The sequence below is a fragment of the Lipomyces arxii genome (assembly GCF_038497795.1).
Source record: "Lipomyces arxii strain Phaff 12-163 unplaced genomic scaffold V1512scaffold_8, whole genome shotgun sequence".
NCBI lineage: Eukaryota > Fungi > Ascomycota > Lipomycetes > Lipomycetales > Lipomycetaceae > Lipomyces > Lipomyces arxii.
This window is the reverse complement of record NW_027117707.1, coordinates 397,808-418,553: the sequence shown is the minus strand read 5'-3', so window position 1 is coordinate 418,553 and position 20,746 is coordinate 397,808. Positions and strand designations below refer to the sequence as shown.

Below are 20,746 nucleotides of genomic sequence, written 5' to 3'. Positions count from 1 at the left end.
CAATACCCACAATACTTGCACTGCTACGTCACCGCCTCGGCTCATCCTGCAAACGATGATCCCGCAAGAATTTCCCCGCTGAATATCGAAAAAAATAAATGCAAAGCAATAAACTATGTTAAAAGACGTTGATCTAGAAAGTCTCGTGATGAGTTCTGCACCGCCCTTCCGACTGTTAAATACCCCGAACTAGTCTCGTACTTCTTTTGTTTTCTCTGTCTTATAAACAAATCCGCACAAATCTGACATCACAGAATAATGGCTGTAAGGAAACCAACTAGGGTGGAGACGCAACGAACATGTGTTCTCGTAAGTTTTGGACTTGCAATCATCACCAATTTCTATTATCTGTCTGGTCGAGGTGTGGCAGGAGATTATGAAGGAGCTGCTTTTCATGTTGAACACACAGCGTTTACGCCAAACGTGCTGTTCTTACTACTGTTTTGGGCAGCAGCATATTTTGCCCAGATTGCGTACATGCACCAATTATTTGCTGGATCAGATGATTCAAAGAAAGCGGCTGGTTTGGCGGGATGGTATGTTGTGTCGTTCAATACCATGCACTTTCTATGGTTAATGTTCTTTTCCCATGGCCATTTTGTTGTTGCTGAAGTTGTCATGTGTTTGAACTTCCTGTTCACCGCATCGCTGTATTTTCAAAAACGTACTCAGACACTCACTCCGCCTTCGCTGTGGTTGACAGTTCATATGGGTGCTTGCGCCATGCCGTTCGCTTGGACATTGTTTGGCATCTTCTGGTCAGGTGCTGTTGCTACTCATAGCCACTCGCTTGTTGGTCGTCTTTTTGCCAACGTTTTCATCTGGGTTTTGTTTGCCATACCCACATTTGCCTTATTAGTATTCGCCGATTGGGGTTTTGCTTATGCGTCCAGTTTTTTAACATGGGGTCTTGCTGTTGCGCAAATTCTTGAAAAGACATTTGCTCTACAGTGGATTTTTGCAATCATTATCGCTACCCTTGTCACCATTGAAGCTACAATTATCATGTTTGCTTCTGGATTTACAGGACTTGGTAACAATAATGAGAATGTTGCTGAATTACTTGAAAACGTGCGAAGAGAGGCCGGAGAACAATCTCCTCTTATTGGAAGATAAATGTTCAGTAATCAAATGAGAGATTTAATGAAACAATTACAATGACACGATTACGCCATATCAAATAATTTGTATTTCGCCGCAAACTCCATCCGTAGTGCGCCAAACATAAACCTTTAAAATATCCCTGTCCAAATCAACTGCTGAGATACGACAGCTGCAACACACGATCCCAATCCGACCTTCACCAAAAAACCAATAGCTCGGTTTGCAGTCAAGTGTAAACTGTGAAGCAAACTATGCGCTGGCTTGGTGAGAAATATTTGGCCACCATCCTTGAATTTGATAATGACCCAACCATTGTCACATAATTTTTTCATATCTTTCCGCTCTGAGCGTGAAATGTTTGATGTAAACAATTTCAATTCCTGCGGTGTGATGTTGTCCAAAACTGCATTTTTGGGTATATACACGTAGCACAACCCGAAGTGAGGAGCAAACGTTGCGGCTTTGACACAGTCACGAAAATCAACAGCCATTTTCAAGTTAGCTTGTAGTGACTCCCGATTGGTGAGGGTATCACGCGTACTGTCCGATGGCGCAATAGTATCATGAATAGTCTCTAATCCTTCAGTCAAATTGAGAATTTTGGAGCTCTTGTTTGCCATACGATTAACAGCATCTTCTAGCTGTGCAAGTTTGCTAATCAATCTATCAAACTCCTTGCTCACAGACGCTTCAGTACTTAAAACGAGCTCTTCCCGTAGTACCAGCTGATCTCTCAAGTTCTGAGAGTTAACAGCATCGGACACAAGCTTGTTTAAAGCTTGAATTTGCAACTGAATGCTGTGAATGCAATTTTCCATTGAAGCTGTTCTCGATGCCGATTCGCTCATTAAAACCTTCATTTCTTTGTATGTATTGTCCAAGTCTGCAGCAAATTTTGTTGGCCATTGCTGAATTTCTTGCAGCCGATGCTGGTTTAATCGGTTACTCTCAGATATCTGACTTGATAATTTTTCCAAAACCAACTCAATCTTGCTGCGCTCCAAAAACACTGCATTACTTCTGCTAACGATCACGCCAGACAATGTGTCTGCTTGCGTTGAAATTGCATCAATATGTGGCTGGGATATTTCTTCGCCAGATGTGCGACATGAATCACAATCAGAAGCCAAACCTTCATTTTCTATTTTAGGAGGTTTTCCAGCTTCTAGGATCTTCTCAAAGGCGACTGGAGTTTTTACAGCATTCTCGGCAGTAGTGTCCACGGAGACAGAATTTTGAGTCTCAACACTATCGGCTTTGGAAGGTAATTTAGACTCAAGAGCACTAGCTCCTGGCATAAAAATCACCTCATCAGTATGAACGTCTGTGTCCGGATTTGTAACTTGTTCATCCTTCATGACAATCTTGACGGGATATCCAGAAGGCATGTTAGTCTTGTCAGTAGTACTAGCCAAGTTCTCCGACTTTTCAGAAGATACTGAAGCTTTTGGCTGTTTCATGCCATAATTATCCTTAAGACCGAACATATCGAAATACAACTTTGGCCAAGCACCGTCTCTAGAAGGACGATGCTGACAGGCCTGGTAGAGTGGATCTGTGTTTTGAACGTGTTGATCAGCTTTGCCAATTTCAACGATGTAGCTAACCCAATCGCTATAGCTATACTTTAAATTACCGACAGGCCTGATGCAATGGTCTTCATTAAATTGCGGCACAGATTGACGTCTAGTGTCTTTAATGCGGGCTTCTAATCTGCGGTTAGCAAGTATTGTAATCTGGCAAAAATTATTGCAACATACTGAATAATCCAGAAACATTGTGCTTAGCAGATATGCCCCCACAGCCACGAATCCAGCCGTATTTAAACATTAAGTCGAGCTAGAGCTAGTTCATGAGTTTAGGCTGGTTACGTAAATTGCTTGATGAGCTGCACACTAATTACGCGTTCCTCCCAACTCGCGAGTTGCCCCTTCGTTTATCTATCTACCCCACGCTGGGCTAAGGAGCCAAATGAAACTATATTTTAAAATAACCAGACAACGCGAAATACCATAAAAAAAAATTACTTAGAGCAACTTTCAAGCAAGTTGCTGCCACTATACCCTACTTATACATAGTCTAGCGCTCCCGCTATTACAGTACCTTCTAAACTTCACTATCACTCAAGTCACTGGCTGATAGCTGGTTGTCCGAAATTTCAGTGTTGTTATCCATAAATTTCGACAATGTCGGATACTGTTGCAGTAAAACCATTGGAAGCCAGTTAATTTCATTCTGCTCTGTGGTAAATGATGGTGCTTCGGAGAACTGACTAGGCGTCAATGAGTTTTGAGAATATTGAGATGGATAGGGCCGTAGATGGTCGTACTGAATTTGTAGCTCCTGGTTATGTGCCCTTTCGCGCGCCTCTTCCTCAATAAGCGGTCTGATACATTCTCTTCCTGCTTCTGATTTAAAATGCCGACTCAACGCATCAGCCCGTGCAAATTCTTTGGAGCAACCCCAAGTACCCATGCCGTGAGCTAATTGTCCCTTGCAAGCAAACTTCTTGACTCCAAAATGTAATGATTCGTGGCGTTTTTTATCGTGTTGTCGTGCAAATGCCTTTGAACAGTGAATGCATACATAAGGTCGCTCATTTACGTGAGTACGCATATGTGATTTCAAATTATAGTTTCGTGTAAATGTTTTGTCACATTGTGTACATTTGAATGTCGATGGATTTTTGGGTGCTTGACGACCGCTGCGAGTAGTCTGAGCCAAACCTAGCATGTATTCTCGAGTAGAAGACGACGAGCCTCGCCTTGACGAAGTACGCGATCGTTCGTCTTCAGAGTTATCAGATGCAAAATCTGATAGGTCTGCATAAGGCGATGGTGATCGAAGCGAGTTGACTGATAAGCGACGGGGAGCAGGACCAGTAGCAGACAACCGACGGCCACGATCTGAAGGAAAGAGTGAGACTTCAGTATTAAATCCTGCTGATGAGGGGTCAACCGCAGATTCTGAATGAGATCTCCGCCGGTACCGCGCAAGCGGAGGAGATAATGCAGTCTCGTCTTGTACTTTTGATATAGCTTGATTTTGAAATATTGGTATTTCTGAGTCCATTGAAATCGTCAACTGTGGCACAACAAACTCATTGCCACTGACGGCGGTACTGCTGATATGGTCCTCGACCGGAGGTGTCACAGTGACAAAACCATCGTATACATGCTCTACCGAATTAGCTCCTGGGTCGAATGAGCTTAATGAAGAATCAGCTAACGTGAAGTCAAACTTGTCTACTAAACCACTGCTGTCGTAATTATCATACGAAAAGGCATCTGCTGCCTGTAAAAGTGGCGAAGCATCAGCCGATTTAAACAGCGATGCAACCGCATCATCTTGTGGATTTAGTGGGGACTGAACAGAAAAATCTGTATACTCTGAGAGTTGTGATGGTGACCTAGCTCGAATGTAAGGTGAGGTCGGATAAAGAAGCAGGTTGTGAGAGTCAAGTCCAAATTGCTGAGGATCGTGCAGAAAATCTGCATTTGAGTCTTGCAGATGATTTAACTGCGGATATTTTCCGTCAAGTGGGCCAGAAAGGGCATCAAGATTAAGCAATTCATCAGCATTTGATTGAGCACTACTATTGGATTGAACAATTAGAGGATGATTTGGGTCAATATACTGATAAACTCCGGCAGAATCTGTGTGTAAGTTTGAAGGACTTGAAGAATCAGTAGTCGAATAGAACTCTTCCATCATCTGCTTTGTATAGAGCGAACTGGTCAGAAGAGCTGGTCAATATTATATTATATATAGAATACTTTATTACGTTAAAGCCAAACAGCACTTTCGTTCAACCACAAAATGGGGTTAGGGTATTATCTAGTACTCAAAATCATGTTGCGTACGAAATGTTCAGTCATCATCAGTCCTCGATTATTAGGCAGTGTTGAGAGCGCACAAAAAAACTCCTAACAGCAGTATAACAACAGAAATCACCATTCAAGTTCAAAATGAATTCGTCGAGGGCGAGGAGGAACCCGTTTACTCCTTTTACTCCAAGGAAATTCAAATGCTATTGAGTGCCCAAGAATACGTCGGGTTTTAGATAAAACTGAACGGGTTAATGACGCGATAGCTACTGCTCTTCCAGCACGTTTCCCTATATATTTATATAAGAACCCCTTTTTCTTGTGTCTCTTTTTTCTGTTGGTCGTAAATCGTGATTTTGGCTTAAACCACCAATTGAATCTTCGTCTTGGAGCGACCGGCGCAACGAAACGAGGGCCAAACACAGACCGAGTATCTGTCCGTTTCCAAAACTTGCGCAGGCCCATTCAGTGTTATTTAGACCAACAACGGCAGTACAATTGCTGGTGGATTTAAATTCTTAGAGGCATCTGCAAACTGGCGGTTACGTTTTAAGCCGGGTAAATTGGAGTTTATTGTATCTTCAGGCACAACAGGCTTTCTTCTAAAATGACGTTGTTTTTTTGCCAGAGGGTGATTTAGATGCGCGACAGACTCCTCTTCAATACTAACAGTCAGAATACGATAATCAGTTACGTGGGTCTCGTGTTACTTTCTATTGCTTCACAGAATGAGCGCTTTAGATTCGTGCGTCCTGTCGTACTAATCTTACTGATCTGTACTGTGCTTTCACTGCTTTTACCTTCAATAAACAAAATGCTTCGGGCATTCCTTAATAATTCTGGTAATGTCGATAATGACAGACGCGCATTGTTAGATGCTGTAGCTGCATTGCAAAACTATGTACCAGAAATGACTGCAAGTGCAAACCGAAGACGAATGCTGTTTTCACACCTTTCGGCAAAGCATCAGCGACTGGCAAATGCTACTGGCTACTCCAAAAGATTACATGATGTCGATCGCGCAGTAACAGATAATGCAGTGATTACTACTCGTATATGCAAATTAGCTGAACGAAGGTTTCACGTCTCACGAGCAGAGCTTTTACATGCAAAGCCAGCAAGGCACTCAAGAGTAGTTGAGCTTCTCAACCATTTCTTACGGGACTGGTCAGCATTGGGTGCTTCTGAACGCTGCAAAACATTTCCACACATAATTGAAGCACTCACAACTGAGTTTGGATCAGACCCGTTTTCAAGATCGGTACTTGTGCCTGGGGCCGGCGTAGGGCGTCTTGCTCACGACATTGCTCATCTTGGTACAGATGCTTTTGCGTTGCTTGCGTTCTTACATCACATTGTACTAACGTAAGTAGGCTTTGCGACTGAGGCAAATGAGTATTCCCATTTAATGCATCTCGGTACCTTATTTGTGCTTGACCAGGCAAAACAGTCTTGTACTCTCTATCCTGCTGTTCATGCGTTTTCATATCAAACCTCAGCTGCAGATCAGTTGCGTCCGATAGTTTTCCCAGATATCCCAATTTCCGGTACAGCCAAGTCGAATTTGAAAATAACTTTTGGAGATTTTACAAAAATCACCTCACATTTCAATGCCGTCGTGACGCTATTTTTTATTGACACAGCTCAAGATATTTTTACCTATATTGAAACAATTCACAAGCAGCTACTTCCTGGTGGTCTATGGATCAACTGTGGGCCATTAAAATACGGATCTGCGCCTCGTGTACAGTTCACACTTGAGGAACTTCTTGAACTCATTCCGCAGCTCGGCTTCACTATTGAAAGGCGGTGGTCTGAACAGGCCGAATACACTGCAGATTCACATTCTTTATGGCATGGATTTTACGGGGTCGAGGGTTGGGTAGCTCGAAAAAAATAATAATCTAATAAATAGTTTTTGACCATTATTTTTGGTCAGCCGGTGGTTATCGCTAAAAAAATCTGTATATTCTCATTCGTAGCGGGTGCCTTGAAGTGTCGCGTTATGAACGCGTCGGTGGCTTACCGAAGCAAAATTTAGTCGCCGCACTAATATCTCTCTACTTTTTGTTACTCACGTCCACTCGCTTTTTACGCCTCTTTCTCTCTTTACACTTTGTTCTCTGCTTAATCAACATAAATTGCGAAATGTTTGTTTATAAAAGAGGTCTGTTTCGTTACTGTAAAAAATTGTGATCATTACTAATTAGCTAGACGGACGCAAAGAGCGCGTTCAATTTGACAAGGTTAGCTTTAAACGCGTATGCGAAGTAATTTTTACTGACATAGTTAGATCACAGCTCGCGTTTCTCGTCTTTGCTACGGTCTCGATACTGAACATGTTGATGCTGCTGCAATCACGCAGAAAGTCATCTCGGGTGTTTATCAAGGAGTCACGACTGTGGAGCTCGATAATCTTGTAGGTCGACAATTAACGCGTCAAATCAAGTACTAACACTTGTATAGGCTGCAGAAACTGCTGCTTCTCTTACAACTGCTCATCCTGATTATGCTGTGCTAGCTGCTCGCATTGCGGTCTCGAATCTCCACAAGCAAACTACAAAGCTGTTCTCTCAGGTTGTGTCAGATCTGTACCACTGGGTAAATCCAAAGACGCAAAAAGCTTCGCCAATGATCTCTACCACCACTTATAATGCAATCATGACTCATGCTGATGAACTAAACTCGGCTATAGTGTATGAGCGAGATTTTCAGTATAATTACTTTGGATTCAAGACCCTCGAGCGATCCTACTTACTAAGAATTAATGGAAAAGTTGCGGAACGTCCACAACATATGATAATGCGTGTTTCTGTTGGCATCCATGGTGATGACGTTGAGAAGGCTATTGAAACTTACAATTTGATGTCTCAAAGATACTTTACTCATGCATCTCCAACTCTCTATAATGCTGGTACTCCCAAACCTCAAATGTCTTCTTGTTTCTTGGTCGCGATGGCTGATGATTCCATCGACGGTATTTACGATACTCTCAAAACTTGCGCTCTCATTTCGAAGACAGCTGGGGGTATAGGGATGCACGTTCACAATATTCGTGCTACCGGTTCATATATTGCTGGTACTAACGGTACATCTAACGGAATTGTTCCCATGTTACGCGTGTTTAACAACACTGCGCGATATGTAGATCAAGGTGGTAACAAGCGTCCTGGCGCATTCGCTGTGTATTTGGAGCCATGGCATGCTGATGTTTTTGAGTTCATTGATCTTCGCAAGAACCACGGTAAAGAAGAAGTCCGTGCACGCGATTTGTTCTACGCTTTGTGGATTCCAGATCTGTTTATGAAACGGGTTGAATCGAATGGTGATTGGTCTCTGTTCTGCCCTCATGAGGCTCCTGGTCTTGCTGATGTTTGGGGCGATGAATTTGAATTTCTTTACCACCGATACGAACAAGAAGGAAGAGCTAAGAGGACCATAAAGGCCCAGAAATTGTGGTACTCTATTCTTGAGGCTCAAACTGAGACTGGAAATCCTTTTATGCTCTACAAGGACGCTTGCAACCGTAAATCGAACCAGCAGAACTTGGGTACGATCAAATCGTCCAATCTATGCACTGAAATTGTTGAATATTCAGCACCTGATGAAGTTGCTGTCTGTAACCTTGCGTCTTTGGCGTTACCTTCATACATTGAGCAGGATGATGAAGGCTCGTGGTACAACTTCAACCGACTCCACGAGGTTTGCAAAGTTGTGGTGCGCAACCTGAACAAGATTATTGACGTCAACATGTATCCCGTCGAGGAAGCAAAGCGCAGCAACATGCGCCATCGACCAATTGCCGTAGGTGTGCAGGGACTGGCCGACGCTTTCTTGGCTTTACGTCTTCCATTTGATTCTCCCGGTGGTAAGCAGCTTAATCTTCAAATTTTTGAGACCATTTACCACGCCGCTATCGAAGCCTCGATTGAACTTGCTGCTGAGTTTGGTGCGTATGAAACGTACGAAGGTTCCCCTGCCTCTAAGGGGGTTTTACAATACGACATGTGGAATGTTACTCCATCTGATCTTTGGGATTGGGACGAACTGAAAGAAAATCTAGCCAAGTATGGTCTTCGCAACTCTCTGCTTGTTGCACCTATGCCAACTGCTTCTACTTCTCAGATTTTAGGATTCAATGAGTGCTTTGAGCCTTATACTTCCAATATCTATTCCAGGCGAGTCCTGGCAGGTGAATTCCAAATCGTGAATCCTTGGTTGCTTAAGGACTTGGTCGATATGGGATTGTGGTCAGATAATATGAAAAATCGTATTATTGCTGATAACGGATCCATTCAGAATATTGCTAGCATTCCTGCTGAAACTAAGGCTCTGTACAAGACAGTTTGGGAAATTTCTCAGAAGCACATCATTGATATGGCTGCCGATAGATCTGCATTTATTGATCAAAGTCAAAGTCTCAACATTCACATTAGAGATCCTACCATGGGCAAGCTTACTTCCATGCATTTTTATGGGTGGAAAAAGGGGCTGAAAACCGGAATGTATTATCTTCGTACTATGGCTGCTTCTGCGCCTATTCAGTTCACTGTTGACCAAGAGGCATTGAAAACCATTGAAAATGTTGCACCCAGAGCACATGTCAATCACGTGAATGTTAGTCCTGGAATCAAGAGAGTGTTTAGACAAGGGGTGCGCCCATTGGCCAACTCTCTCAGGCGCTCGCAGTTTTCGATTGATTCTAGTCCCTCGCCTGTGATGAGTAAGGCGACATCCCTTGCATCATTCGACGCTTCTTCCGATGAGGAAGAATTGCCCTCAAATTTTCCGGTGTCTGCAATCAAGAAGTCTGAGATGACGGCAGAGGAACAAGACATCTATAACGACAAGGTTTTGCAGTGCTCAATTGAGAACAGGGAGGCCTGCGAGATGTGCTCTGGTTAAGTAAGCAATTTGCATGGTTGGATGGGGTGTGTAAGATACGTGGTTCGGTTTTTCTGGTAAATTTTAAACCCCCCTATCACAGAAAATATCAAAAGCTAATTATATTACATATTTCACAATTGTATCTCCGGTAACGTGTAACAAAGTTTGTGTGACATTAAAACATGCCATGATTGTAAGCGGCAGATTATACACTTTGCCTTTGATGGGGCAAAAAATTCTGTTTACATTTGGTGGTACACAACGGGTTGACTCATAATTTCAATTTTCCGCTATTAGCCGGTAGGAAATTGCAGTAGATCTATGATTTGACATAACATAAATTTTGGTAACACACCTGAGCTATGAGGATTATATAACTAGATGAAAATTATAAAACTCGCTTGTACGCGAAGTAATTCGCTAATTTTACGCGCTAAAAAATAAACTAAGTTCCAGTCTGGGACTGAGCTGACGCGATACCACGTGACTACGTGGTGCGCTCGCGTTTTGGGCTTTTTGCGCGTCGCGTGTGGCCGTGTACGGTATAAAAACCCCTCAGTACCCGCCGCTTTCCTTTTTGCCCACCTTTAACATCACCGCGTCACATAAGTTACGCTCTAACTTTCAAATCGCAAACGTCCTCAATATTTCGTGATGTTTGTCTATAAAAGAGGTTGGTTACGCGTCTTTATGAGAAACATAACAATTTAACTGAAGTATGTAGACGGCAGAAAGGAACGCGTACAGTTTGACAAGGTAAGTCATTTTGACGCGTTAAACTGTCAATTTTTTTCTAATACCGTTAGATCACCGCTCGCGTGTCTAGACTCTGTTATGGACTTGATACAGAACATGTTGATGCTGCAACGATCACTCAGAAAGTCATATCTGGTGTCTATCAAGGTGTCACCACTATTGAGCTTGATAATCTTGTACGGGTTTTTCAAACATTTTGCAGTAAAGACTATTTACTGACAGTGTTTAGGCTGCTGAAACCGCCGCGTCAATGACTACCGCGCACCCTGACTATGCTGTTCTCGCGGCGCGTATCGCGCTCTCAAATTTGCATAAACAAACGACCAAGCAATTTTCACAGGTTGTTACAAATCTTTATAACTGGGTGAACCCTAAGACCAAAAAACATTCGCCAATGGTCTCCAAAGAGATTCATGACATTGTCCGGGCACACGCCAACGAATTTAATTCTGCTATTGTCTATGAACGTGATTTTCAGTACAACTATTTTGGTTTTAAGACACTTGAGCGTTCCTATCTTTTGAAGATTGATGGCAAAGTTGCTGAGCGTCCGCAGCACATGATTATGCGCGTTGCTGTTGCCATTCATCGTACTGACGTCGAGAAAGCTATCGAGACATATAACCTTATGTCGCAGCGCTACTTTACTCACGCGTCCCCAACACTCTACAACGCAGGTACCCCCCAACCGCAGATGGCCTCATGCTTTTTGGTGGACATGAAGGATGACTCTATTGAGGGTATCTATGATACTCTTAAGTCATGTGCACTCATTTCAAAGACTGCTGGCGGAATCGGACTTAATGTTCATAATATTCGTGCCACCGGATCATACATTGCGGGCACCAATGGAACTTCAAATGGTTTAATCCCAATGCTTCGTGTGTTCAACAACACTGCGCGATATGTTGACCAGGGTGGTAACAAGCGTCCAGGTGCTATGGCTATTTACCTTGAACCTTGGCACGCAGATGTGTTTGAATTCATTGATCTTCGCAAAAATCATGGAAAGGAAGAAGTCCGTGCTCGTGATTTGTTTTATGCACTTTGGATTCCTGATTTGTTCATGCAACGTGTTGAGGAGAATGGCGACTGGTCACTGTTCTGCCCTAACGAAGCACCTGGTCTTGCAGACGTATGGGGCGAGAAATTTGAAGAGCTCTATTCCCGATACGAAAAGGAGGGTCGAGCGCGTAAGGTTGTCAGGGCTCAGAAGCTGTGGTATGCTATTCTTGAAGCTCAGACTGAGACTGGAAATCCTTTTATGCTTTATAAGGACGCGTGCAATCGCAAGTCTAATCAGCAAAACCTTGGCACAATTAAGTCTTCCAATCTCTGTACTGAGATTATTGAATATTGCGCACCCGATGAGACCGCTGTGTGCAACCTTGCATCTATCGCATTGCCATCTTTTGTAGAAAAAGATGAAGAAGGATCGTGGTATAATTTCACCCGTCTCCATGACATTACGAAAGTGGTCGTTCGTAATCTGAACAGGTTGATTGACACCAACTACTATCCTATTGAAGAGGCTCGCAAGAGTAACATGCGACATCGCCCCATTGCAGTTGGAGTTCAAGGTCTTGCTGACGCATTCCTTGCTCTTCGCCTTCCATTCGATTCGCCTGGTGCCAAGCAGCTCAACACACAGATCTTTGAGACAATCTACCATGGTGCTGTTGAGGCCTCAATTGAACTTGCAGCCGAGTTGGGCCCCTATGAAACGTATGAAGGTTCCCCTGCATCTAAGGGGGTTTTACAATACGACATGTGGAATGTTACTCCATCTGATCTTTGGGATTGGGATGAACTGAAAGAAAATCTAGCCAAGTATGGTCTTCGCAACTCTCTGCTTGTTGCGCCTATGCCAACTGCTTCTACTTCTCAGATTTTAGGATTTAACGAGTGTTTTGAGCCTTACACTTCTAACATTTATTCTCGACGTGTCTTGTCTGGCGAGTTTCAAGTTGTGAACCCATGGCTGTTGAAGGATCTCGTTGACATGGGACTGTGGTCTGACAACATGAAGAATCGTATAATCGCTGACAACGGATCTATTCAAAACATTCCTAACATTCCCGCGGATATTAAGGCTCTGTATAAGACCATCTGGGAGATATCACAGAAACACATTATCGATATGGCTGCAGACCGATCACCATTCATTGACCAGAGTCAAAGTTTGAACATCCATATCAAGGATCCCACGATGGGTAAACTGACTTCCATGCACTTTTACGGCTGGAAAAAGGGATTGAAGACTGGAATGTATTATCTTCGCACGATGGCTGCATCTGCACCGATTCAGTTTACTGTGGATCAAGAAGCTTTGAAGGTGTTAGACACCAATGTTGCGCGTACTGCTTCTGGTGCAAAGACCAAGTCGCGTCGTGAGATCTCGTTCTCTGCCGAAAACCTCAAACAAAGTCCGTCGATGGTTCTCCCTGTCGCAGAACTGACCAAGAAAATTGAAGAAGCTAGCATTGTGGACGAGTTTGTTGAGCAAAAAAAGTCTGCTCCAGGTGGACTGTTTGCACGGATGATGGCCGAGAAGGGGAAGCAGAATAATCTCGATATTGCAGAAAAGAATAGCAAGACCGAAGGTATAACTGAGGAAGAAGCCGATATCTACAATGATAAAGTTCTACAGTGCTCTATTGAGAACCGAGAGGCTTGTGAAATGTGCTCTGGTTGAACTAGGGCTCGCATGAGTGGTGTATGATAAAGTTAGACGAGTGTTTGCTATTATTATTGGTGTTTAAGTTTCTAATTGTGTGTGAATAAATTATGTGTTCTCCAAGAATAAGTTGGCTGAGACAATATATATCGTATACATCCGAATGCAGTAGTTATCAAAACCAAAACCTTAATTTCTGGTGAGCTCGCCGCAGGGTCTGACACACTTTAAAGGTTAACAGCTCGCCGACTCACGTCAAGGTTGATCAGTAGAAGCGAAATTAGCATAAAGCACGTAAGTTATAAGGCGTGTTCTTGTTTTTAATAGAGTCATGAACTGCTAGTTATTTCTTGAGTATAACGTGTAAGGCTCATATTTGCATGATTCATGTCAGTTACGCACTCTAGTCGTTCAAGTAAGTCCAGTGCATCTGACACTGAGACAGAGGACGATAATCAGGTTGTCAAAGTTGCTATTGTAGGAACTGGACTAGCAGGATTGGCAACTGCATATTATCTTACATCTGCTAGTGATAAGACGGTTCGGTATGAGACACATTTATTTGAAGAGGTAAGAATGGATACTCGTAAAGGAAGCAACCTGTATTGACAGAGATAGCGTACAAGCATAGGTTTTGATGCAGCCTCTGTGAGCGCAGTGGATGACAACGGAGTAGAGAAACGTATTGACGTGCCAATGAGGTCGTTTGCTGATGGATACTACAAGAGGGTTATCGCTCTGTATCGGTCTTTAGGTCTCCAATTTCATGACGCCAAATTTACATACTCTTTTTCAGAGTTGGTTAACGAAAACACGAATACATATTTTTTGCATGGCGGACGGAAAGGTTTAACGAACGGTGGACGGCCGGCAGGGGTTGGAAGGGTTAAATACATTACTGATCTTTTGGTTATTGCACTATTCTATTTGTATTTTTCAGTTATTGCAGTTGTCAAAACACCTCGTGGCAATGTGTCGGTATCTAACGATGATGGTTACACCGGAAAAAATCAAGGCTGTATATACGGTTCAGTCGACATGGCACGAGTACATTCAAACATTGAATCTTTTGAGAGCTATGCTCGACGGTTCCACATTCCTCAATGGTTTACAGATAAATTTGTGGTTGCGCTTTTTTGCGCAATGTCGACGTGCGACGCGGCAACAATAAAAAATGCGCCTGCTGCTGACATCATTGACTATAAGACACGAACATTTGGAAAAGCGCATTATGTGCTTTCGAATAGCAGTAGATCGGCCGTATCTGCACTTATTGAACCTCTTAACAGGGAAAATATTCATTTAGGAGCTGGAGCAAGAGCAATAATACGCGACGGACCTACATGGACGATACACACTGCTGGTGGAGATTACACACACTTTACTCATGTCGTCTTTGCAACAGCTCCTGGTCGCATTGGGACTCTGTATCCACCGTTTGCTTCTGCTTTGAAATTAGTCAAAACGAACTTTGTCAAGGTACTTGTACATACAGATGAAAGAGTTTTAAATTTTCTTCATCCTCAGAACATACGAGAGCTAAACTTGCTTTGTCTACCATCAGGTACAGAAGCCACGCATGTGCTTTTTCCAGGTGTATTTCAAACCACGAACCCAACTTGTCTAAGCGATGATGTCGACAGCGATGATTTTGGTGGCCGGATACAGAAGGACAAGATTCTGTCTGAAAGTGTATTTGAGCGGGTCGTAAGATCAAATGAGCTAGTGCATGCTGTCGATCAATTACGGACGTTACAAGGTCAGCAGAATGTTTGGGTTGCAGCCAGTTGGATGTGGGAAGGTCTTGTTTTGCTGGAAGGGTGTATCACTAGTGCTGAATTTGTCTGCAATGGCATTTCAAGGCGGAGTAGTTCTTCGCCACTTTCAGCAGAAAAGGTCTAGATTGCAATTTTGTTCTAAATCTTGGTATCTACATTTTTGTCATAAGTCTTGATCTTTGGTTTTTGTTTTGCATCATTTCATAGTAATAGCTAGTAGCATAAGCATACGAAGGTTGTTTGTACAAATTCCGTACTGCGTAGGGTTAGGAGTGACGTCTGTCATACCATCGGAATTTCAGATGTAATCTTTACATATTCTTGTCAACAATACAGAAGATAATTTATAGATCCAAGCGCGTCTAGGTCAGCTCACATGATGTCTACAGGAAAGAGAGCTCCGGATGATCCGCCGCCTCCATATACGCCCACAGCCGACAACGAAACCACGTTCTCGACACCACAACCAGATGTAATCCCAACCGGTCTCCCGCCTTTAGTTCAAATGACGCATCCTCGGCCTGATCAGCTTTCGCCTCGAGTTGAACAAAGACCTGAATACAGACTGCGACTACCGCCACTACCACAGCCACAAGAGGCAAATCGTCCACAGTATGCATCGTCAGTACCGCAATCTTATGAAAGCAGACCTCGATACAATTACCGACCTCAAAGTGCATATCCTGATACGCAATATCGACCACAGCTTATATTATCACAGCAGCCCTATGAGAACTACACAACATCGGCTAATGGGAGATTACTTTATCCACCTGGATACCACTGTCAAAAATGCGGCAATTCAGGCTACAAATTTTCAAACGGTCACTTATGTCGGTCTTGTTTTGAGCAATTTGCAGCGCCTCAGTCACCTAATGTTCATATACTACCACCTGCGCCATATGGAACTCGTACTACTTTTATGAACAATGGTGCACCACCGCGAGTAGTCTCACCAGGTGATCCGAGCATCGGTGGTGTATTATGTGGTGCATGCAAGGGTCGAGGATACATGGATGATTTAGGATTAGGAGGGTTTTTTGGATCTTTAATTGGCGAGACAGAAACATGTAAAGTCTGTAAAGGAGTTGGAAGACTTTTATGATACAAATATAGTCGTGTGGGGTACGGAATACTATTTAATTAACCCTAGGGTTGTGGAATTTCATACGTTTGTTTCTCACGGCCGCACGCTAAAAAACGCGTACGTCAGCACTTCAGGCACTGCCTTGAATAAGTCCTATAAATTTTTTTATGCCTGACTCTTGAAGATTGTTGTGCCAGACACCTTTCGTGGTTTGCAAAATGTCCACATCTATCTGATTACGATCTGCCGATAAGTAATCTATCTTCAATCAATGAAACTTCACTTTCAGTTGAGAAATCAAGTGTGGACGCTCCACCAAAGTATAGTGAATCTTCACCAAGTGATGCGAGTCAGGATTCCAGTACATTATCGTTGGTCCATAGCTCAGCACAGCAAACAGCACCATCAGATTCAAAAGTGGGTTCAAATGAGCAGGAAACAGGACGACATGCACAGTCCAGTCTAGTAGAATTCTCTACTATGAGCCAAATACAACAGCAAGACACAACGCCTATGCTGTGGCATGTGGGCTAGTTTATCCTACGGGTTATCTGTGCAAAAAGTCTAACAACACCGGGCACCGGCTTAGCGGACGAAGATGTCAAAGGTGCTGGAAACGGTACAGTACATTTGATGGCACTCAAACTGCTCAGTTCACTCACACCTTGTGAAACTTGTCATGTAAGAAGAGTCTGGCTCCGGTCACATGGATTAATCACTGGGATAGCAGTGTATTCCACGGATCGTTAAAATGATTGCTATAGGTGTCATGGGTCAGGCAAAATGTAAATCAACTAGCTACCTTAATTAATAATGAGTATATTGAATATTCATCACCTTAGATCATCATGATTGTCTGTGAGTGCCACATTCAAACGCCACACCGTGTGGATAACAGTAGCCTTAGCGAATGAACCTTAATGATGACGATATTTTCGCGGAGATTCCGCCCTCCGTTGCCCTAACCCAGAACAATGCAACTGACAAATCAGTTTTTTTCACTATATAGGGGACCATCTCCAATTCAATCTACGAGATTCAAACATTCATAACTAAAAAAGCGCAATATGACTGCTCACGAATACCAGTTTAACGTTGCCATGTCCTGCAGTGGCTGCTCAGGCGCTGTCAACAGAGTTCTTTCAAAGCTTGATGGTGTGTTTCATGCTTGAATTGTGTAATCACAGTGCTAATAATCCAAAGGTGTTAGTGATGTCAAGATTACTCTTGAAGACCAGAAGGTTGTTGTCAAAACCGAAGACGTATCTTACGATACTGTCCTTGCTCAGATTAAGAAGTCGGGCAAGGCTGTTCGAAGTGGAGAAGTTATTGCTTAATTAGCTCGATTTTACATTTGAATCTTTTATTGTTCTTTGGCGTTTTGGACTCTACATTGACGCTTCATATAGTAGTTGGTATTTAGTAATATACATAATATACATAATATACATAACTTTTTATACTTCCTTTGACCGTATTTTCGGCATTTTTGCGCTATATTTACATCGAAAGGCTAGCTTTTTCTCTCTTGATCACTCGAAGTTTAATCCTGCTTGTCTGCTGTCTTTGCTTTGTCTGTTCACGTGCTAGAATAAGCTCCTGTTTCATTTTCTCAATTTCTTCAGGATATGATAATTCTTTACTTTCAATCGGTCCACTTCCAACAACTCGGTCGCCATGGTATACTGCCAAATACTGACCACACACAACTCCGTGAGCAGGATCAGCAAACTCGACTTGCACTTTACCATCTGGAAGCACAGCAAGCGATTTGACAGGCATTGGCTCATGTAATGATCTGTATCTAAAGCCTAGTTGGCCAGACTGTGCAAGTGTGACCATATTCTGTCTCTCGCCTTGCTCTACCATCCAATACCACTGGCATATGACACCAGAAGAGTAAGACATCGGATTGTCAACACCTGTAGCAATCACAATCTCATTTGTGTCTACCCGTTTGTCAACCACATACCAGGGCGCGGTCGATGGCAACACGGAACCCATGTTTAGCCCACTTCGTTGCCCGATTGTAACGTACCACAAGCCCGGATGTGTTCCAACAACTGTTCCGTCCAGCAAGACAATATTTCCTTCTTTTTCAGTCACATACTCTCGCAAAAAATCCCGAAAGTGCGTGTATCCACGAGCAATACTTGAGATTTTCTTGCCTTCATGATGAGCTTTTGCTGCAGCTTCCGCAGATACGCTCGGCTGAATGAAACATAGACCATGTGAGTCCGGTTTGTAAGCTGTTCTTAATCCAACTGCTTCAGCCATTTTCCTAATTTCTTTCTTGTTGTAGCAATGCAGGGGAAACAGAATATTACCCATTCGATTCGAGTCTATCGTCGAAAGATAGTATGTCTGGTCTTTGCTTGAATCCCGTGGTCTTAATAAGTGATATTGACCTGTTTGTTTATGAATTGCTATTCTGGCATAATGCCCCATCGCAAGCCACCATCGCTTGTGGCCCTTCTGAGCTGCAAGTTTCTCCACATTTTCATACAAAACCCCGAATTTGATTAACCTGTTGCAAGTAACATCTGGGTTTGGTGTATTGCCATTAATAAAACCATTAATCATTGGCTCAAATACGTCTGTCCAATATTCCTTTTCAAATGACATTCGAATAGAGGGAATATCCAAGTCTCTACAAACAAGTTGAACATCGTTCCACTCGGTCTCCGTGCATAAAACCCCACCGTCGACTTCCGCCGCCTGTCTTTTTTCTTCTTCTTGCATATATTGCCGTAGTCGTTCTGAGTCTCCTGATATCCTCGGTGAAATCATTTTTGGAATATCTTTCCTAGGAGTCCGTGGTTGTGTCCAGTTTGCCATATAAACGCCAGTAACATTCTTATACTGCTTAGAAAGTAAATGGGCAACAAATGAAGAGTCAACTCCTCCAGACATGGCAACAAAAATTGCATCATCTGGTCCTGGAACTGGATCCGTATAGACCGTAGATGATCGTCTGTATGCTGTTGAATGTAGTGACCGAAAATGCAATAAATTCCATCCAGACGTCGATTTAATGGTCCTGCCAATGACAGGCATTCTTGTTCTCTGCTTGTTAAGCACGTTTTGGTTGCTTAATTTCTGATGGCACTGATTGCCATGTGAGAACCAAAATTCTCGGAAATTATAAATGGACAAAGACGGAATTTTCCGTGCCAAATTATAAAAGCTCGAATTCTCAAAAATTATAAAATTATAATTATTTTTGCAAAACAAAAATTAGTTTTTTAGTCTAGTAACCGCCGATAAAATGTGAATATAAAAATATACAAGTTGAATGAATATTATGACATAATAGAACGAAATGCTGTTGAAGCTCCCATACCAAACCAAATCCCAATTTTACAACCCTTATAACACAGTAAACCAAGAAAAAGAAGACACAAACAAATCTTTAAGAGACGACTAAAATTAGTTACGGCCCCGCAACAGAGAAAAAAACTCTTCACGAGTCTTTTGGGCCTCACGAAATCGTCCAAGCATGCAGCTTGTAACAGTCGAGCTTCCAGGCTTCTGGACACCTCTCATGACCATGCACATATGTGAGGCTTCCATGACCACAGCCACTCCCTGAGGTCTGAGAATTTCCCAAACAGCAAGAGCCACTTGCTTTGTCAGTCTCTCCTGAACTTGGAGTCGTCGTGCAAACATTTCGGCAATGCGAGCAAGTTTTGACAGACCAAGAACTCGAGAATTTGGAATATATCCAATAGACATGGTACCAGTAAATGGAACCATGTGGTGCTCGCATAGAGAAAACACGGGAATATCTTTGACAATAACCATTTCATCGTGATCCTCTTCGAAAACCGCTCTGTTGATTACGCTTCTGATATTCTGTTCGTAACCACGCGTAAAAAACATAATTGCCTTTGCATATCTTTCCGGTGTTGACAAAAGACCTTCTCGACTAGGGTCTTCACCAATTTCAGTCAAAATGACTCTGACAGCATCTGCAATTCGTCCAATCTTCAAAACCGTCTCTTCCGGTGTAGACTCTAAACGTTCTCTGGTACCAATTGACGGCCAAGACAAACCGTCAAAATCGATTGGGGGGTTCAAAGTGTAGGGAGATGCGGGTCGAGATATCTTAGCCGAAGCTGCAGAATTTAAATGCGGATGAGTGTACGCCAAATGCTGACCGGAAGGCTTTGCACCTGCCAGAGGTGAAGTTGGGTTTGTCCGAGTAGTTTGCAATAGAGAAACACCGCTCGAACTAGCAGTTATATCGTCAATATTATCAATGTCGTCGATTTGGTTAATAAGTTCTTCATCCTCCATATCATCTTCACTTGGTCCTTGAGTAGTAATTCGAGCCTTTCTTTCCAATGCAAGCATAGCAATTAAAGCGTCTGCATCTGGAGAAGACCCAGCCACAGTCTCAGGTGCTGTCTGTAATGGCATTTCTGTATTTGACAATTAGAAGAGACAATTGACAAAAATTCTGCAAAAATTCACTTTTGGTTAACAAACTTTTTTTCTTTTCGCCTCCGCCTGAAAATGAAAAAGCTAAACAGAGTTTGAATCATATGCGGCTCAAATTATTTCTATATAAGGGTTTTGTACGCTGTCATTCGGTTAAGTAAAGCCGCTCGACGAATACTTTAACCAA

At 42.8% G+C, this 20,746-nt stretch overlaps 11 protein-coding genes across 11 annotated transcripts; 7 read left to right on the top strand and 4 right to left on the bottom strand.

The window, feature by feature from the left end:
* The first annotated feature begins 52 nt into the window (after nucleotides 1-52).
* V1512DRAFT_263320 (uncharacterized protein) lies at nucleotides 53-1,173 on the top strand. The gene has a single exon (XM_066916470.1). It carries the CDS (start codon nucleotides 259-261, stop codon nucleotides 1,114-1,116), a length of 858 nt encoding a protein of 285 aa, XP_066771471.1. The 5' UTR covers nucleotides 53-258; the 3' UTR covers nucleotides 1,117-1,173.
* On the bottom strand, nucleotides 1,054-3,063 carry V1512DRAFT_263318 (uncharacterized protein). Its single transcript, XM_066916469.1, has 2 exons — nucleotides 2,865-3,063; nucleotides 1,054-2,812 (listed from the first exon to the last, which is right to left on the bottom strand). Exons 1-2 carry the CDS (start codon nucleotides 2,932-2,934, stop codon nucleotides 1,233-1,235), a joined length of 1,650 nt encoding a protein of 549 aa, XP_066771470.1. The 5' UTR covers nucleotides 2,935-3,063; the 3' UTR covers nucleotides 1,054-1,232.
* Nucleotides 3,064-4,869, bottom strand: V1512DRAFT_263317 (uncharacterized protein). Its single transcript, XM_066916468.1, has one exon. It carries the CDS (start codon nucleotides 4,816-4,818, stop codon nucleotides 3,211-3,213), a length of 1,608 nt encoding a protein of 535 aa, XP_066771469.1. The 5' UTR covers nucleotides 4,819-4,869; the 3' UTR covers nucleotides 3,064-3,210.
* Nucleotides 4,870-5,745: 876 nt separating this feature from the next.
* V1512DRAFT_271319 (N2227-like protein-domain-containing protein) lies at nucleotides 5,746-6,831 on the top strand (the record flags this gene model as incomplete). The annotated part of the gene is made up of 2 exons (XM_066917638.1): nucleotides 5,746-6,247; nucleotides 6,305-6,831. The coding sequence occupies 2 exons, from the start codon at nucleotides 5,746-5,748 to the stop codon at nucleotides 6,829-6,831; spliced, it is 1,029 nt and encodes a 342-aa protein (XP_066771468.1).
* A 119-nt stretch (nucleotides 6,832-6,950) lies between these two features.
* Nucleotides 6,951-10,084, top strand: V1512DRAFT_263313 (ribonucleotide reductase). The gene is made up of 4 exons (XM_066916467.1): nucleotides 6,951-7,098; nucleotides 7,146-7,177; nucleotides 7,225-7,350; nucleotides 7,398-10,084. The coding sequence occupies exons 1-4, from the start codon at nucleotides 7,080-7,082 to the stop codon at nucleotides 9,834-9,836; spliced, it is 2,616 nt and encodes an 871-aa protein (XP_066771467.1). The 5' UTR covers nucleotides 6,951-7,079; the 3' UTR covers nucleotides 9,837-10,084.
* Nucleotides 10,085-10,166: 82 nt separating this feature from the next.
* V1512DRAFT_225781 (ribonucleotide reductase) lies at nucleotides 10,167-13,377 on the top strand. Its single transcript, XM_066913834.1, has 4 exons — nucleotides 10,167-10,491; nucleotides 10,543-10,574; nucleotides 10,625-10,750; nucleotides 10,804-13,377. Exons 1-4 carry the CDS (start codon nucleotides 10,473-10,475, stop codon nucleotides 13,267-13,269), a joined length of 2,643 nt encoding a protein of 880 aa, XP_066771466.1. The 5' UTR covers nucleotides 10,167-10,472; the 3' UTR covers nucleotides 13,270-13,377.
* A 17-nt stretch (nucleotides 13,378-13,394) lies between these two features.
* On the top strand, nucleotides 13,395-15,259 carry V1512DRAFT_263307 (uncharacterized protein). Its single transcript, XM_066916466.1, has 2 exons — nucleotides 13,395-13,821; nucleotides 13,870-15,259. Exons 1-2 carry the CDS (start codon nucleotides 13,639-13,641, stop codon nucleotides 15,151-15,153), a joined length of 1,467 nt encoding a protein of 488 aa, XP_066771465.1. The 5' UTR covers nucleotides 13,395-13,638; the 3' UTR covers nucleotides 15,154-15,259.
* Nucleotides 15,260-15,408: 149 nt separating this feature from the next.
* V1512DRAFT_208229 (uncharacterized protein) lies at nucleotides 15,409-16,134 on the top strand (the record flags this gene model as incomplete). Its single annotated transcript, XM_066913433.1, has 2 exons — nucleotides 15,409-15,528; nucleotides 15,619-16,134. 2 exons carry the CDS (start codon nucleotides 15,409-15,411, stop codon nucleotides 16,132-16,134), a joined length of 636 nt encoding a protein of 211 aa, XP_066771464.1.
* Nucleotides 16,135-17,133: 999 nt separating this feature from the next.
* V1512DRAFT_263304 (uncharacterized protein) lies at nucleotides 17,134-17,567 on the top strand. Its single transcript, XM_066916465.1, has 2 exons — nucleotides 17,134-17,271; nucleotides 17,320-17,567. The coding sequence occupies exons 1-2, from the start codon at nucleotides 17,184-17,186 to the stop codon at nucleotides 17,451-17,453; spliced, it is 222 nt and encodes a 73-aa protein (XP_066771463.1). The 5' UTR covers nucleotides 17,134-17,183; the 3' UTR covers nucleotides 17,454-17,567.
* Nucleotides 17,515-19,253, bottom strand: V1512DRAFT_263303 (tRNA-specific 2-thiouridylase). The gene has a single exon (XM_066916464.1). It carries the CDS (start codon nucleotides 19,171-19,173, stop codon nucleotides 17,617-17,619), a length of 1,557 nt encoding a protein of 518 aa, XP_066771462.1. The 5' UTR covers nucleotides 19,174-19,253; the 3' UTR covers nucleotides 17,515-17,616.
* Nucleotides 19,254-19,309: 56 nt separating this feature from the next.
* V1512DRAFT_263302 (uncharacterized protein) lies at nucleotides 19,310-20,590 on the bottom strand. The gene has a single exon (XM_066916463.1). The coding sequence runs from the start codon at nucleotides 20,536-20,538 to the stop codon at nucleotides 19,546-19,548; it is 993 nt and encodes a 330-aa protein (XP_066771461.1). The 5' UTR covers nucleotides 20,539-20,590; the 3' UTR covers nucleotides 19,310-19,545.
* Between the last annotated feature and the right edge of the window lie 156 nt (nucleotides 20,591-20,746).

Excerpts from the sequence above, each read along its gene's own strand:
- V1512DRAFT_225781 (XM_066913834.1), top strand. Across the intron at positions 10,575-10,624 it reads AACGCGTACAGTTTGACAAG|ATCACCGCTCGCGTGTCTAG; the intron begins GTAAGTCATTTT and ends TAATACCGTTAG. Across the intron at positions 10,751-10,803 it reads CTATTGAGCTTGATAATCTT|GCTGCTGAAACCGCCGCGTC; the intron begins GTACGGGTTTTT and ends GACAGTGTTTAG.
- V1512DRAFT_263320 (XM_066916470.1), top strand. The coding sequence starts at position 259 with ATGGCTGTAAGGAAACCAACTAGGGTGGAGACGCAACGAACATGTGTT.
- V1512DRAFT_263313 (XM_066916467.1), top strand. Across the intron at positions 7,178-7,224 it reads AGCGCGTTCAATTTGACAAG|ATCACAGCTCGCGTTTCTCG; the intron begins GTTAGCTTTAAA and ends TGACATAGTTAG. Across the intron at positions 7,351-7,397 it reads CTGTGGAGCTCGATAATCTT|GCTGCAGAAACTGCTGCTTC; the intron begins GTAGGTCGACAA and ends ACACTTGTATAG.
- V1512DRAFT_263318 (XM_066916469.1), bottom strand. The coding sequence starts at position 2,934 with ATGTTTAAATACGGCTGGATTCGTGGCTGTGGGGGCATATCTGCTAAG. Across the intron at positions 2,813-2,864 it reads CAATGTTTCTGGATTATTCA|AAGCCCGCATTAAAGACACT; the intron begins GTATGTTGCAAT and ends ACCGCAGATTAG.
- V1512DRAFT_263303 (XM_066916464.1), bottom strand. The coding sequence starts at position 19,173 with ATGCCTGTCATTGGCAGGACCATTAAATCGACGTCTGGATGGAATTTA.
- V1512DRAFT_263304 (XM_066916465.1), top strand. The coding sequence starts at position 17,184 with ATGACTGCTCACGAATACCAGTTTAACGTTGCCATGTCCTGCAGTGGC. Across the intron at positions 17,272-17,319 it reads AGTTCTTTCAAAGCTTGATG|GTGTTAGTGATGTCAAGATT; the intron begins GTGTGTTTCATG and ends AATAATCCAAAG.
- V1512DRAFT_263317 (XM_066916468.1), bottom strand. The coding sequence starts at position 4,818 with ATGATGGAAGAGTTCTATTCGACTACTGATTCTTCAAGTCCTTCAAAC.
- V1512DRAFT_263302 (XM_066916463.1), bottom strand. The coding sequence starts at position 20,538 with ATGCCATTACAGACAGCACCTGAGACTGTGGCTGGGTCTTCTCCAGAT.
- V1512DRAFT_263307 (XM_066916466.1), top strand. The coding sequence starts at position 13,639 with ATGTCAGTTACGCACTCTAGTCGTTCAAGTAAGTCCAGTGCATCTGAC. Across the intron at positions 13,822-13,869 it reads AGACACATTTATTTGAAGAG|CGTACAAGCATAGGTTTTGA; the intron begins GTAAGAATGGAT and ends TGACAGAGATAG.